General features: G+C 41.5%; 1 protein-coding gene across 1 annotated transcript in view; it reads left to right on the top strand.

The window, feature by feature from the left end:
- The window catches only part of LOC145399064 (WD repeat-containing protein 46), a 76899-nt gene that overhangs the window by 41260 nt on the left and 17623 nt on the right, over positions 1 to 18016 (top strand). Inside the window, exons 4-7 of the mRNA XM_080271811.1 lie at positions 2213 to 2345; positions 6707 to 6986; positions 13088 to 13323; positions 13996 to 14152. Coding sequence (XP_080127937.1) covers positions 2213 to 2345; positions 6707 to 6986; positions 13088 to 13323; positions 13996 to 14152 — 806 coding nt within the window. The remainder of the gene's footprint in view (positions 1 to 2212; positions 2346 to 6706; positions 6987 to 13087; positions 13324 to 13995; positions 14153 to 18016) is intronic.

The raw sequence follows: 18016 nt of genomic DNA, 5'->3' as shown, positions 1-18016 counted from the left end.
AGCATTTGCCAAAAAAATATCTGTAAAATAATGCAAGGGAGGCAACATTCCTTCTTACTTGCAGGGGAGGTAGTTTATATGTAATGGCAGGGTTGTTAATGATTCTAACAGCTTTATTCTGAATTTTGTCTAGTTGCCTTAATGCAACCTCTCCACAACCATTCCACAAGGGTGAGCAATATTCAAGCTGAGAGCGCACATGACTCTTATAAATTATAGCTAACTGCTCATCGGCGAAGAAGTTACGGACTCTGTACAATAATCCAAGTTTCTTTGAGGCGGTTTTAGCAAGTGATCTGACATGAGAGGTCCAGCTGAGGGCACTGTTAAGTGAGACACCAAGAATTTCAATACTTTTGGAGATGGGAATATTAGTAGCACTGAAGGTAATGTACGAGTCTGGCAATATCTGTCTATTGGTAAACTGTATATATTTAGTTTTACTAGCATTAAAAGAGACAAGGTTGTTTTGTCCCCATTCACTGATTGTAGATAGATCTTCATTTATGGAGATGGCTGTATTGAGTTGAGAGGTAGAGATATTAGACTTTGTAAATGGATGTCTGAGTGTGAATGAACTATGTAGTGTTGAGTCATCTGCATATGAGTGAATGGGATTGTGAGTGACAGATAAGAGATCATTAATATGAACCAGAAATAGGGTTGGCGCCAGAACTGATCCCTGCGGCACGCCGGTGTTAATTGAGTGGAAATTCGAATATACATCATCTACTTTTACTCTTATTTTCCTGTCACTAAGATAAGAAGAAATCACCATGTTGGTCTTTTTTTTGTTAATCTGATGGGTAAGAAGGCAAAGAATGTCTACAGTTGAACGTTCTTGTCTAAATCCATACTGCCGATCATTGATTAATTTATTGATTTCTAGATGCATGATTACGGTATGTGTTTGTTTATTAGTGTCTCAAAAACTTTACTGAGAATGGAAGTTATTGCAATTGGTCTGTAGTTTGATGGATCAGAAGTTGCCCCCTTTTTAGGAACAGGATGGATATTTGCCTCTTTCCAAGAGGATGGAAAACTTGAGGTACGGATGCATAAGCGGAAAAATTTTGCCAATACAGGAGCCAACACTTAGGAGCAATTTTTAAGAATTATTGAAGGAATTTCATCTGGACTAGTAGCTTTGTCTGCAGAGAGATTCTGTAATATGCATTCCACAGGCTGTCCAGATCCATTTCATTCCAATTCACTGATTCTATATCCTCCTCTACTTTAGTCTTGTAATCATCTGCCATTTCTTTGATCCTCAGCTTCTCAACTTTCAGTCTTTCTCCCTGACTGCTCCCCTCACTCCTGATCCACCTCACTTCTCAGCTTGATCTTGCATACCACAATCATATGGTCTGACAGACCTCCACAGTGCCCTCTCACAGCCCTTGTATCAGCAACCATTCCCATCATTTCTCTACGAGCATGTAATCAATCAGGCTTCTTTCAACACGATCCCCGTTCCCTTTATACCATGTATATTTATGTGCATCTTTGTGTTTGAAAAATGAGTTACAAATGCACAACCTTCTCTTCTGACACATATCCTTTAGTCGCTTCCCATTATCATTTTCTCCTGGTACTCCATAACAACCCATTATGTCATCCTCAGAACCAGTGCCTACTCTTCCATTCGTATCCCCCATCACGATCATTTTATAGCTCCTGGGCATTTCTCCCACTACTTCACCCAGCTCATCCCAAAACTTGTCTTTCTGTCTCTCACTCCTGCCCTCCTACGGTGCATACACTACAATAACTGCCACTTTCACCATCTCAGGCTTGAACTTGACACACATACACCTCAAGCTGACACATTCTCATTGCACTCTGCCACATCTCATTCAGGAACAAAGCAACTCCTTCCTTGCATCTTCCTCGTCCATTCATTCCTGATCTTACACAATTCACACCCTTCCACCCCACCACCCCTCCACTTCACGTCCTTTCATCTTCATTTCACACAATGCCATCACGGCATATCTCGTACTCTTGAACACATTCACCACTTCCACCCTCTTGCTTTCGTCATTCATGCCTCTCACATTCCACATGGCCATGCGAATCTGCCCATTTGGTTGGGGCCCTGGGCAGGTATTGGGCCCTCCGAGGCTCTCTGAAACGACTGCCATGATTAAGTGAAATATAAAGTGGAAATTGTCATGATGCATCATGTTAGTTAAGGTAATTTTTTCAACAGAATCCAGTGGTATGTTGGAGGCAGAAGGAGATTCTTCCACGACACAAATCACACAGAAAGATATCAGGGGAGCTGTTGATATAACATCAGCAACCAAAAGTTTTGACCTGAAACTTGAGTTTGGGTCATACAAGTAAGTGTCCTTTCTTGTGTCCTTTGTCCTTATGTGCATCTGTTTGGCATCCTGATGCTCCTGTATAGTACAAAACTGCACCGAAGTGATTTCACCACATTGTGTGGTAGGTGGGGGCACTCACCATTTACTCACTTGATGTAGCGGTACTGCAGCTACTTTTAGGTAACTGCACTGAGTGACAGGTTGAGTGATTTCTTATAGTCCAGGAAACCATTTACTATGATGAGTGCTAGTCAAGTAAACCAAATAGATGCCTAGTGGTTTAGTATGTAAGATGCTCAAACTAGGTGTGACTCTTATTGTTTATGTGTGGGGGGCAGGTGAGGTTTGTATGTAGCATGTATTATATCATCAGGACTAAATACCCAGTATACTAATTTTGCCACTTATAGTAATTATATTATCCAAATTACAAGATTCTTTCTTGCACTGCAGGGAATCACCATTAGAGTCCACATTGTCTATCCTAACAGCATTCACAGGGTGGCCTGGATATATGCCACATTCAGGGCTCACAACATTTTGCAATATTGTGCAGCCCTGCACACCACTTCACCTCTTGTGCACCCATACATTAAAGCCAGTACATGAACTTTTTGAATTACAGTAAGACCTCACTATAACGGACTAATTGGGGCCCAAGCCATTCCGAAAAATTCAAAATTCCGATAAAAGTGACATCGGACTTCCCCCACGTTTTCCGATATATCAGACATTAGTCCGGATCGCATGAACGGTTTTCAAATTGTTTTGATTACCATTGCAGTACTGTACTGTGTTATAACTTCATTATATTACATAATTAATTAATTAATTAATGTGTGGTGAAATGCTGAAGTATGGGGGTGAGATTGTTGTGGAGTGGATATGGAAGTTGTGTAGATTGGCTTGGGAAGAGGGAAGGGTTCTAGAGGACTGGAAGTCAGGTATAATTGTTCCTTTATACAAAGGAAAAGGCGAGAGAGAGAAGTATGTTGTAACCATAGGGGTATTTGCCTTCTTAATGTGAGTAGAAAAATTTATGGTAGAATACTTACTGGTAGGGATAGTCTTATAAAAGAGGAGCTAGTTGGAGAAGAACAAGGGGGATTTAGGAAAGGTAAAGGGTGTGTAGATCAGATATTCGTTCTAAGATGTTTAGTGGAGAAGTATCTAGAGAAGGGAAAGAAAATGTATGCTGCCTTCATGGACTTGGAGAAAGCTTATGACAGAACAGATAGTCAAGGTATGTGGAAGGTATTAAGAATATATGGAGTGGAGGGGAAACTGTTGAGTGCTGTGAAGAGTATGTATGAAGGAGCTAGGGCTATGGTGCGAGTGGATGGTGAGCTGAATGAGTTCTTTAATCTAAATGTGGGACTGAAACAGGGATGTGTGATGTCTCCATGTCTGTTTAATATATACAGTACATGGATGGGGTTGTAAAGGAGGTGCAAGGTAGGGCAGTGTATGGGGGGGTGGCTCTAACGAATGAGGGTGAGATGTGGAAGATTTCAGTGTTGCTGTTTGGTGATGATACAGTATTGTTGAGTGAAGATGAATGGGACTTGCAAGGATTGGTGAATGAATTTGGAACAGTGTGTAGGAAGAGGTATCTGAAAGTAATGTAAACAAAGAGTAAAGTTATGGTGTTTGAGAGGAATGAAGTCACAGAATGCACAGTGAGGTTGGATAGTGAGGATATGGAGAATGTGAATGCATTCAAGTACTTGGGTAGTGTGATGAGTAAGGATGGAAGTACTTGGGTAGTGTGATGAGTAAGGATGGAAGTACTTGGGTAGTGTGATGAGTAAGGATCGAACTTTGGGGGATGAAGTGCTTGAAAGGGTACAGCAGGGAAGGAAGATTGTTGGTTCACTGAAAGCAGTGATGAGAAATAGGGAGGTGAGTATGGAAAATAAGAAGTCACTGCATGATAGTATTGTGATTCCTACCCTGAAGTATGGAAGCGAGGCATGGCCCTTGCTAGAGGGGAACAAGTCAAGAGTGAGAGCAGTGGAAATGAGTTACTTGAGAGGAGCATGTGGAGTGACATGGAGGGACAGGTTGACGAATGAAGAAGTGAAGGAATGTCGTGGGATGGATGTGGATGTGGTTGAGAAAATTAGGAGAAATACACTGAGGTGGTTTGGACATGTGGAGAGAATGGAGAATGAAAGACTGACTAAGAGGCTGTATGTACGTGAAGTGGAGGGAGGGAGAGGGAGGGGAAGACCGAGGATGAGGTGGAGGGATGGAGTTGAGAGGCATATGAGGGAGGAGGGAAAGAGTTGGGGGGAGGACAATCAAATGGTGGGTGACAGAGCGACTTGGAGGCGTTTTGTCTGCGGCTACGCTTTGCGGGATTAGGGTTTTGGGCTATAGATAGCTAGATAGACATTAATCAAATGGTATAATATATATAATAATACTGTACTGTACACTGATAAACATATCATTTATTTACCGTATTGTGGTGAACATAGCTGAAGTGGTCAGGAATGCCCGGACTGCTTCTGGCTGTATTGGACTTTTTCCGATATACTGTATAGAAATTTAATCCGGTAGCTCCTCGATTCCGATAAAAACGAATTCTGGTCTGTTTAAGTCCGTTATATCAAGGTTTTATTTGCCCACACCCATTATGCAAATTGCACAGGGCCACTCTCAGCTTGCTTAGTTAACTTGGTGTTGGGAAGCATGGTAGGGCAAGAAATTAGGTGGGTGGAAATGGCAAACAAATGTTCAAGAAGGTGAGTTTTTTAAGTTTACTGTTATTTGTTTTGATGCGAATAGGTTGCTACTGACTTAAAACTGACCATGTGCAGGAATCTGAATCTACTTCAGCCCCTCTCTCTACTCATATTTTTTATGTAGTCCTTGTCCAACATTCACATCTTGAAAGACTTGCCCAGACAATAAAATAATACTGTGGATATTGACCTAAAAATTGGTAATGATATTTCTTATACTTTAGTATTTGCTATTTCATCTTATCTTGCCAAAAACTGTCAAAAAAAGATATATATTTCTTTTATATCAGACAAAAATCATGCATTATGTCTAAACTGGGAGATGGAGGATGACAACTGGGTGCAGAAGAGTGAGAGATGTGAATGTTGAGGGTGGAGTTGCAAGAGGCAAACTGAAAGAGACTTGGGACAATGTTATAGAGTGTGACCTCTGGAATAAGGGGCTGAATACCGAGCCAGAGACTGAGAAGTGTGGAAAGCTGCCATTAGGTGACCAGGTCCGACACATACAAACTTATTCTTTATAAACAAACTGTTGAACATACTGTATTAACTTTATATTAGACATTATGTACCCATACTTCAACTTGTTCACTTTCATGTCAAAAGAATCCTTTTTTTTTTTTTTTCCCCTCAAGTTTGCAAACTTTTTTTTTTTTGTGTACCACAGGAAGAGTGAGAAATCATAATGCTCCAGTTTATGAGTTAACTGTACCCTTGATAGGATTATACATGATTGGATGGTTAGTTGATAGACAAATAGATCCAGTATATCTCTCTGTATTGTCCAGTCCTTTATTGTGCCATCAAGAGCATAGTAGGTTGTGGGTAGGTTGCCCAAATAGACACTGAAGGCTAGTGGCCAATTGCATTTCCCCTGAGTAGCATTACATTACCAGTAAACCTTAGTGACCTCTTAGGAGTAGATCATTATGGGTTGCATCCAGTTGGATCGCTGTAACACACAAGATCACCAGGCATCTAAAAAACTGTAAAAGGGGAACAGAGCTAAAGCACTACTGTACATCAAGACGCACCATGAAGATCCACCCTTTATCATCCTGTGTGTGTTAGAGGACTGTTCCTTACGGGAAGGTAGCCAAGTGCAGTACCATAGGGAAATGGATAGATTTAAAGTCCAAAATAATGAGGCTTTAAATATAAATTTAGTGGTGGGGACACACACCATCCACACACCTGGTGTAGTGCTTCTCTTGGGTGACTGCCCTTTCCTTTCTTCCTTCATTCTTTCTTCTTCCTTCTGTCTATGGGTGACTCTGGACTGAATGACATACCAAGTGGTTTCCTGTACACCAGGAAACCATTTACTGTGCTGCTGGGTGGTAAGCATATAACCATATTATTGATCCTGGTGGTTCAATGGGTAATTAAGGCGCTCCAACCAGTTTGATCCTAGGCAGGTTTATATCTGAGGGGGTGGTTGGGGTTTATTTTTTATGTGATGCCACTCAGTGATGAGTGATGCTGGTCATTCGCGTCTTAAATGTCAGGACCGACTTGCCTAGCCCTGGGCTCCTACGTTCCTCATGGGGCAACACAGGATTGGATGATGAGTGAATGAATCATAATAAATATAAATTTATTTTTATATTTTCTTCGTAACAGGATGCAGTTTACCCGTAATGGCCGCCACCTTCTGCTGGGAGGATACAAGGGTCATCTGGCTGCAATTGATTGGGTCACAAAAAAACTCCACTGTGAGATTAATGTCATGGAATCTATTCATGATGTCTGCTGGCTGCATACAGAACAAATGCTGGCAGCAGCACAGCAGAAGTGGGTATATATATATGACAACCAGGGCATTGAACTCCACTGTATCAAGCATATGGATAGAGTGCTGCAGTTGGAGTTTCTTCCTTATCATTTCCTTTTATGTTCAGGAGTAAGTGTTTTCGTTGCTTTGTTCTTTCATCAAAAGTACACTGTATTACACTATCAGTACTGTTTGGCTTGGCTCTGTACTACTTTGCTGTGTACGGTAAACTCTCAATTATTCGGTATAATTTAGCCAAGCTCTACGCCAAAGAACGTGAAATGCCTAATATTGCATAGTACCCCCCATCTGAGCAATATTTGGCATCGAGCCATATATTGCATTACCATCCGTCTTGACCCTCTATCCTAAAAACTTTCCTGTGAATAAAAGATCAAAGTTAAGCATAAAGTACAATAAAGTAACGGTACAATACAGTAGTACAGAGCCAGTTGGCTACCATTTTTGAGATGCCGTTTATTACATAGAACTGCTGGTTACATCCTATTTCAGTGCCGATATTGCAAAATTTCACCAGATACTGCTTTAACAGAGCTGAGCCAGCAGCACCAGATATTGCATTGGGCTGGTTATTGTGACAACTGTATTACAGTACAGTTGTCGCTCATTTATCCGGACATATAGAACCAAATGCTCCGGGTAGTGGTGACATTCGGATTATGAACGCTATTCCCGTACTACTGTATACCCAGACCCTTCCTATACCCAACCTATACCTAACCCATTTGTACAGTACCTATGCTTAATTTGGCAGTGTTTTCTGGTCATTCAGGCATATTTAGACATCAAAACACTCAGGAACATCCAAAGTAATGCTAAGCACCAAGAAAGCCATGCAGAAAAACCACTGAAAACCAAAAAACACCGTACCTACACACTACTGTATGTACAATACCCCTCCTTATTTTGGCAATGCTTTCCATTCATTCTGCCATATTTTGACATCGATACGTACGTAGGAGTATCCAAAACGATATTCAACACCAAGAAAACCATGCAAAAAAAAAAACTGAAAACCGGAAAACACCCTACCTATACACTACTGTTTATAGAGTACCCTTCCCAATTTTGGCACTGTTTTCAGGTCATTCTGCGATATTTAGACATCCAAACACACATAGGAATATCCAGAATAATGCTAAACACCAAGAAAGCCATGAAAAAAACAAACACTAAATACCAAAAAACACCCTACCTATACACTACTGTACGTACAGTACCCCTCTTAAGTTTGGCACTGTTTTCCGGTCATTCTGCCATAATGAGACATCAAAACACACCTAGGATTTTGCATATTTATGCTAAACATCAGGAAAACAATGCATAAACAACAAAAATCCACAAAAAAACTGAAGACGGTGAAAATCAGTTATCTGTGACGAGTGATTGCTCCTGGGGTTAAAAAAAAATTTATGGCCAAATATGCCACAGGAAATTTGTTATACAGTATTAGTATATATGGTATACTGTAACATCATCTTCACTGGTGTTTGTACTAAAAGATAAGCTAATAAAAACACATAAAACTGATAAGTAAAGTATAGAAATACAGTGAGAATAAAGTGTTCAGGAGTAAAACTTACCTTCATATAACTTCCCACCATCCTAGTGCCAAATTTTGCCAGGAGCTTCCAAGAGTTAAGCATAAATTATGTCTAGATGCAGAATCTCATGAGCTTTCTCTTGGACTTTGTGGAATTTCGATACGACTGATAGTAGTCGAATGAATCCCCCAAAACTTTAAAAACTCACTAGTCAGTGTTATCACCACGGAGGAGGGTAGGGACTGAGTGAATGAGGGGAAAGCCGGGAGGGTATGGAGGAGGGATGGGAGGGGGGAGAAGCGAGGCTGTGGGCAGGATTTTCACTCTTCTGTCATGAGGCGGATGGGTGCTTTTACCGTATATTTACTTGTGGCTTGCGGTTCGTTAGACACCGAGTGTCCATGTGGAAACACAACTCACGGTGAACGGGCGACTTTGGACGTTCGGTAGAGAGGCGGACAGCCGCTGTCGCTGAACACGTACTCGTTGCTTGCAGTCTGTGTTACATCTCAGTGGCAGTTAGGAAAGACTTAGCCTGGTGGCTGTGCAAATTTGGACATTGGGTGGGGATGCATACAGGCGCCTTGACAGCGCTTGTGGGTTACAGTTTTATACTCGGGTGCTGGAGGTTCGTTGGGAGTGATCAGATGAGCGCGTGACTTAGAACATTCAGTACAGGAGTGGATGGATATTTTAGCTCTGGTTGTGGGTTATAGCCTACTTCCCACTTACGGCTCTAGCCCAGCAGCCACAATACCGAATGTTTGAACATGTCAACTGGCTGGCTGAAGTTCTCGGTGACTTTTACGTCTGGATAATAGCAAGTAAATACAGATGGTGGCTTAATAGAGCCATGGTCCAACGTCTGGAAAATGAACATGTCTGGATACTGCACGTCTGGATAAATGAGGGACAACTGAACTCGCATCAGGTGCTGAATGGAAGGTTTATCATCATCATCATCCATACCTCAGTTCCTGTCCTAGGATGGGGTGACTTAGGGTCCAGATAGCCAGAAAAATTAAAAATAAATAAAGTGATAGGAGAAACTGACTGAAGACTGCCCATTTCTCATCCGTTCATCATTCAGACCCCAGGAATCATCACTTCACCTTACAGGCATACACATTCATACCTATGCACTTCATATTGATAATAATAATAATAAGTGGTACCAAGGCAGAGCAAACCCATCTCCAGCAGTCATTTTCATGCTGACATATAAACACAACAAGATATATAGTGAGAGATGTCACGTATCAAATTGGAATAAATCGGGTGAAAATTGGCGCTTTTATACCCATTAGAAATTTTAAGCCTGACCCACCTGACATTGATCCCCCTGCTGCTAACTGGGGGGTGACCACCCTGATGTAATGAGGCATGTTATAGGATGCAGATTTGAATGATTCACCTTGAGGTTTTGCTTTCATGTCAGTGTTATGAATTTTTAAAGGAGTTAAGACAAAAAAAACGATTTTTACCCATCTTTTTTTTTTGGGGGGGGGGCCTACTGCCTGGGCTTTGGCTCAATTTGGCCCAAAATTTAATCAGGTGATCATAAGGTCATAGCCCATCATCCCTGTAATTTTAGTCAAAATTGCACCAGTAGTTTTTGCATAAAGTTGTTAACAGACAGACAGATAAACAAGCAAAAATACTGTAAAGAAACTAACAAACAGACAAACCGAGTGAAAACAATACCCGTCCCCGAGTCCCTCTGGAGCAGGGACGGGTAATAATAATCTATCTATCTATCAATTGCCAGACGCCTCAATCCCGTTTGGGGTGGCCACAAACAAATCGCCTCCAAGTCACCCTGTCCCCCGCCATTTCACTGCCCTGCTCCCAACTCACACCCCCCTCTCTCATATACCTCTCCACCCCATCCCTCCATCTCATCCTCGGCCTCCCCCTCCCTCTTCCCCCCTCCACCTCACTCACATACACTCTCTTCGTTAGTCTTCCACCCTCCATCCTCTCCACATGGCCAAACCAACTCAGTGTGTTCCTCATAACGCTTCCTATCACATCCACATCCACACCACAACGCTCCTTGACATCCTCATTCGTCAGCCTGTCTCTCCATGTGACTCCACAGGCTCCTCTTAAATAACTCATTTCCACTGCTGTCAATCTTGACTTGTGTCCTTCCAACAATATCCAAGCTTCACTTCCGTACATTAGAGTTGGTATCACAATACTGTCATTAGTAACTTTTTCACTTCCATGCTCACTTCCCTGTTTCTTATCACTGCTTTCAAAGAACCAGCAACCTTTCTTCCCTGCTGTACCCTTTCAAGCACTTCGTCCTCCAAACCTCCATCCTTACTCATCACACTACCCAAATACTTAAACGTACTCACATTTTCCAATTCCTCACCATCTAACCTCGCTGTACATTCACTAACTTCACCTCTCTCAAAGACCATCACTTTACTCTTCCCTACATTCACCTTTAGGTTCCGTTTCTTACACACTCTCTCAAACTCATCCACCAAGCCTTGCAGCTCCCCTTCGTCTTCACTCAACAACACAGTATCATCTGCAAACAACAGTACAGGGAGTTTCCAAACACTATCCTCTCTCACCAGGGCCACTCCAACATCCACTACCCTACCTTGTACCTCTTTTATTACCCCATCCAAGTACAGATTGAACAACCATGGAGACATGACACATCCCTGTTTCAACCCAACTTTCAAAGAGAAAAATTCACTTAGTTCACCATCCACACGCACTGCAGCCTTCGCACCATCGTACATACTCTTCACAGCATTCAGCAACTTCCCATCTATTCCATATATTCTTAACACTTTCCACAGTCCTTGTCTATCCACCCTGTCATATGATGATAATAAAAATAATCTATCTGTCTATCTACTGCCAGACACCTTAATCCAGTAAGGGGTGGCCACAAACAAATAGTCTCCATGTCGCCCTGTCCCTCGCCATTTCATGTGCCCTGCTCCCAGCTCACACCCCCCTCTCTCATATACCTCTCCACTCCATCCCTGCATATCATCTTTTGCCTCTCTCTCCCTCTCCCCTCCTCCACCTCACTCACATACATTCTCCTCATCAGTCTCTCACTCTCCATCCTCTCCCCATGGTCAAACCACCTCAGTGTGTTTCTCCTAACACTTCCTATCACATCCACATCCACACCATAATGCTCCTTCACTTCCTTATTTGTCAGTCTGTCTCTCCATGTGCCTCTACATGCTCCTTGCAAATAACTCATTTCCACTGCTCTCACTCTTGACTTCTGTCCCTCCAACAAGGTCCAAGCTTCACTACCATACATTAGAGTTGGTATCACAGTACTGTCATGTAGTAACTTTTTCACCTCCATGCACACTCCCCTGTTTCATATCACTGCTTTCAAGGAACCAGCAACCTTTCTTCCATGTTGTACCCTTTCAAGCACTTCACCCTCTAATTTTCCATCCTTACTCATCACAGTACCCATGTACTTAAACGCACTCACATTTTCCATTTCCTCCTCATCCAACCTCACTGTACATTCACTGACTTTACTTGTCTCGAAGACCATAACTTTACTTTTCCTTACATTCGCCTTTAGATTCCGTTTCTTACATACTCTCCCAGACTCATTCACCAAGCCTGGCAGCTCCCCATCATCTTCTCTTAACAACACACTATCATTTGCAAACAACAGTACTGTACGGTTCCAAACACTGCCCTCTCATACTAGGGCTGCTCCAACATCCACTGCCCTACCTTGTGTCTCTTTTATTACCCCATCCATATACAGATTGAACAGCCATGGAGACATGACACATCCCTGTTTCAATCCATCCTTCAAATAGAAAAATTCACTCAGTTCACTATCCATACATACCACAGCCTTAGCACCCTCACACATACACTTCACGGTATTCAACAACTTCCCATCTACTCCGTATATTCTTAATACTTTCCACAATCCTTGTCTGTCCACCCTGTCATATGCTTTCTCCAAATCCATGAAGGCTGCATACAACTTTCCCTTCTCCAGAAACTTTCCGCTAAAGACCTAAGAATGAATATCTGATCTACACAACCCCTTCCCTTGCTTAAACCTCCATGTTCTTCTCCAACTAATTCCTCTGTTATTTCCCTAACTTTGTCAATATGTATCCTACCATATACTTTTCCTATTACACTAAGAAGACAAATGCCCCTATGGTTACCACATACTTCTTTTTCCCCCTTTTATTTGTACAGGGGAATAATTATACCCGACTTCCAATCCTCCGCAACTTTACCTTCCTCCCAGGCCAATCTGAACATCTTCCATGTCCATTATTGCTACTATCTCTCCCCCATGCTTCAGCATTTCACCACACACTCCATCAATTGCCAGGGCTTTCCCCATTTTAACTTTCTTCGTTGCTTCCACAACTTCCATTCTGCTGATTTCTTCCTCTCTTCTCACATCCCTCTGTCTCCCAGCCATTGCCCAGTCACTTACACCCACATTACTTTCTCTATGTTCAACAGTTTCTTAGAGTGTTCTGTCCCTCTGCTCACTTTTTCTCCCTTCTTTTGCAAGTAATCTACCATTTTTATCTTTCACTCCCCATCTAACTTAATAATGATACTGACAGTTTTATGATAATGCCCAGCAAATAAATTGACTGCATAGTTTTTTGTCTGCAGAGTGATACTGGGTTTTTGAGCTGGCTAGATGTGACTCTTGGGAAGGAAGTGACACAGTTTCCAGCTCGCCAGGGCCCAATAGGCGTGATGTGCCAGAACCCATATAATGCTGTGCTGTGCTGTGGGCATGCTAAGGGCACTGTTACCATGTGGACACCCAATGCCCGGGAACCGGTTGCATCTGTTCTTTGTCATGGGTATCCTGTCAAGGCTATAGATGTGGATCCCACAGGCAGGTAATTACAATAGTGTTGACGATATAGCTCTCTCCTCTGTCGTCTCCTCTCCTTTCCTCTCCTCGCTCCTTTCCTCACCTCTCCTGTCCTGTCCTCCTTACCTCTGCTTTCTCCTCTCTCTCTCTCTCTCTCTCTCTCTCTCAGAACCAAAGGAACAGTTGTGTGGAAGAATATGGTGTGCTGTTATGCATCCTTTCCCCCTAGAATGCTGCTGTTTTTGTGACTGCCCTTTCCTCTTTTCCTGCCTTTTTTCTGTCCTTCCACTTCTGTCTTTCTTTCTTTCATGCTTTCGTTTTCCTTCTGTCTATGAGTGACTCTACACCGAATGACAAGCCAAATGGTTTCCTGTACACCAGGAAACCATTTACTATGCTGGGTGGTAACCATATAACCAAATTATAGCGTCTGGTGGTTTAGTGGGCAATTGAGGCTCTCCAATCAGATTGAGCCTGCGCGGGTTTATATCCAAGGGGTGATTGGGGTTTATTGCTCACAGGATGCTACTCAGGAATGAGTGAGACTGGTCACTTTCATCTTAAATGTAAGGACCAACTTGCCTAACCTGGGCTCCTACGCTCCTCATGGGGCAATACGGGATTAGATGATGTTGATGATTATGATATTATGTTCGTGTCATCGTACCATTACGCTGTATGGCATCTGTATTTTCAGGTACATGGCCACTGCTGGAATTGGTAATCAACTGAAGATTTGGGATGCACGAAACCTAGGTGAAACAGTACAAACATATTACATTGGATTTGGTGCTTCAAACTTGGCTTTTTCACAGAAGAATCTACTGGCAGTAGCCATGGGTAATGTTGTAGAGGTAAATTACCAAACTATTAATGTACTAGTTAGACAAACTACTTGACTATATACTGTGTGTGTATATATATATATATATATATATATATATACAGTATATATAGTAGCAGCCGTGGCTCAGTGGGTTAGAGCGCTCCGCTCTGGCCGAAGGGTCGGAGGATCGAATCCACCCAAGGGTCATTGGTAGACATCAGGAAGGGCATCCGGTCATAAAATGCTACATGCTCCAGTCCAAAAGTCCTCTACCCAGAGGCAACGCCTTAGCCCTTCGGGGATACCTGGCGTAAAACCAAATTATTTTTTTTATATTTTATATATATAGTATACTATATATATGGATACTATATATATATATATATATATATATATATATATATATATATATATATATATATACAGGTAACTCGCACGGAACACGATCTCACGGAACGCGCTCGCAATTATACACGGTAAGGGCTGGGATACATGTAAGACAACGTAAGATTAAAAAACCATTATGAAAACTACAAATTAACGCAGGAGAGGCCTTTGAAAGATCAAATCCTCGAACGTCACCGCAGCGCGCGGTTTGTTTTGATTACGTGACGATCTAGGCAGGAAATTATTCAGTGAGTGAGACATTCCCGAGTACAGTAGCAGAGTATTTGTAAGTTAAATATTTATAGTACTGTACTGTTCTGGTAAGTTTATGTGCAACTTAAAGTACTATTAAATAACGTTAAAGCAAGAAATAAAGTCTTATAACCAGTTTACCTGATAGGCGTCAGAATATTGCCTTTTTTATTTGTTCGTTTTTTCCACAGTACTGTACAGTATTTGTAAGTTAAATATTTACTGTTCTCATATGTACTGTACTTGTAAGCACTTAAATAAAGTTAAATAATTAAATAAAGCCTTGTAACCAGTTAACCCGAATTACATGATTACCCATGATCGGCGTTGGAATATTGCCTTTTTTGTTTGTTCGTTAAACTCTTACTGTACTGCTTTTCTACAGTACTGTATTTGTAAGTTAAATATTTACTGTTCTGGTATGTACTAGTAAGCAATTAAAGCATTAAATAAAGCCTTGTAACCAGTTAACCTGATTTATATGATTACCCATGATCGGCATCGGAATATTGCCATTTTTGTTTGTTCGTTAAAGACTTATAATAAGAGAAAAATACATTTTTGTCTTGGTATTTTTACCTATTTGCTCAGGTTTGCTGTAATGGTTTCGATCATTTGATGCAATGCAACTTTGTAGAAAACTGTGAAAACTTACGGGCAGTGAACGAAAATCTGGGACATGAGACTGACCTTGACTTCACCCTCTCATGTATCATCTGTCAGTTCACCACCTGCTATCGTGAGGAGTGGATGTACGATTTTTTCGCTCGTGGCCATGCCTAACCACACATAGTTACACCCATTATCTCGACCCAGACAGAAAATACAACCTTTTTCCTCCCTTGCAAAACATACTCAACCACCCTGTTTACGAGACAGCAATATATATTGCGAAAATAACAAGGTAAAATGATAAAGATGAACGTAAAATGATAGAGAAAGATGAACATGTTATGACGGAAGAAGTACGTTTTCCCCGTCTGTAAACGTATTTATTTCTGCTTTGTATCTGTATTCGTAATAATTAGACTTATTGTTAGTTCTGAAACTGCATTACGATTCTATTTTTAGCCATTCTCGTGGTGTGGGAGCTGGAAGTTGTGATACAACTTCCTTATTGCTAATTGGACTGACCCTTCACTTTATTCTCCCGTGGCAGAGTCTAGCCTTGGAGGACGTGCAGTTTTCTCATTTAGGACTGAAAATTCAACTCTTTCGCTCCCTTTTCCAAGCATGGGCACAACGATAACGTAAAAAATAACTCGAAACTACCATAAACATATATCAAAAAGGTGAAAATGTATTCATAACATTTTTTATTTTCAGCCATTCCTAACAGATTATGTACTGAAATCATTCGATATCACAGTACTGCATTTCTAAGTTAAATATGTACTGTTCTGGTATGTACTTGTAAGTTAAAGCACTGGTACCAGTTAACCTGATTTATATGATTACCTATGATCGGCGTCGGAATGTTTCCTTGTGTTTACGTACAGTATTTGTGTGTTGAAGTTTTGCTGTGGAGTACTGTATTTGTGAGTTATAACATTAAATAAACCTTCTAACCACTTAAAGTGCTTTCTAGTGATTACCAGTGACAGATAACAGCAAAACAACACATTTGGGGGGTCTAGGGAGCAAAATACGGAGTAGTTTAAATATACGCGATTTCGCACCTAACACGGCACGGTAGGAACGAAACCCACGTGTTCTGTGCGAGTTACCTGTATATATATACAGTATATATATATATATATATACTGTATATATATATACTGTATATATAGATACTGTATATATATATATATATATATATATACACACACACACACACACACACACACACACACAGCTACCGCATATTGACTTGGGACCTCCCCCCACAAGGTATTAAAAAAAACAGAAATCATAGTATATCACAATGTTTGTTCATGAAATGCCATTCATTTATATGAAATCATGTTTCCTTTGTTTTTCAGGACCAGTTGGATGCAATTTGGGATGGAAACAGGTAGTCTAAGAACATTTCTTTGCCCCAAACATTTGTCAGTTCAGTCTTGAGGTTGTCCTGCCTGGGTGTCTTCTTCTCTTCCATGATTTTCTTCATCTTTGCCCAGCAGTTTTCTATTGGATTTAGATCCGGACCGTTGCCAGGCCAGTTGAGGACCTTAGTCCAATTATCCTGAAGCCATTTTGTCATTTTTCTTGACTTGTTACATGGAGCTGAATCGTGCATGAAAAAGTCGCACCCATGAATAGCAAAAAAGTTTAACAAATGATGTTTCAGAACTTGAATGTACTGGCCACCATTCATCATCAAGTTCTTAGGAAGAAAGTAGAGGCCTCCCCTTCCCATTTCACCTGAGAAACACCCCCATACCATTACTGATTGCAGGTGCTTAACAGTTGGCACAGTGTGATCAGGGTCACATCGACTACGGGAGGCAGGGCGACGAACCTTGGCAGAACGCACCTGGAACACTTGAAATATGTTTTCTTCGGAAAACATAACTTTTCTCCGCTCATCTGATGTCCAGTGTGCATACTTCTTGGCAAACTGAATGCGCTGCTTCTTCATGCGGTCAGTGAGAAGCGGTTTCTTGGCTGCGGTGTGACTTGGCAAACCCAGCTCCTTCTGCAAGCGGTGTTGGATAGTTCGAATGTAGACGTCTTGTAACAGCTGGGGATGCATTCTCTTCAATTCTGCTGCTGTCAGTTGAGTATTCTTGATTACTTCCCTCTTCAGAACCGTATCTGTGCCTCTGAAAGTCGCCCCCTTCTTTCTATCGTCATGCTTGTGCTCTGCTACGACATCAGGTGGCAGGCCACACGCTGCAGCAAGAATCTTCATGACAGTGGACTTTGCATGTCTAGTACGTTCACAAATCGTGTTGTTAGGGACATTATCCTGCCTCCATGCAATGATACGGACCTTCTCATCCCTTGAGCAGTACTTTCCAGGCATGACAACTTGATTCTAGGAAAATAACAGGACAAACAGTAATGCATATGGAAAAAGGGGGAGGTGCTAGCTCGCAGCTATGGGAAAATATACTCCCACTCTTGCTTCTGGGCTAGCACTGACGTGCTGAGTGTTTCATCACCTCCCGGCAACACCAGAGGAGTTACCAGTTACTTCTTGCCCAAACAATTCACTTGGTAGAGGTGGAAACACAAAGCAAAGTCAATTTGCGGTGGGTGTATATATATATGTATATATATATATATATATATATATATATATATATAT

This window comes from Coenobita brevimanus, chromosome 47, assembly GCF_032717465.1.
Source record: "Coenobita brevimanus isolate Jiangsu-jjx chromosome 47, ASM3271746v2, whole genome shotgun sequence".
NCBI classification, from domain to species: Eukaryota; Metazoa; Arthropoda; class Malacostraca; order Decapoda; family Coenobitidae; genus Coenobita; species Coenobita brevimanus.
This window is presented reverse-complemented; position numbering and strand designations above follow the sequence as displayed.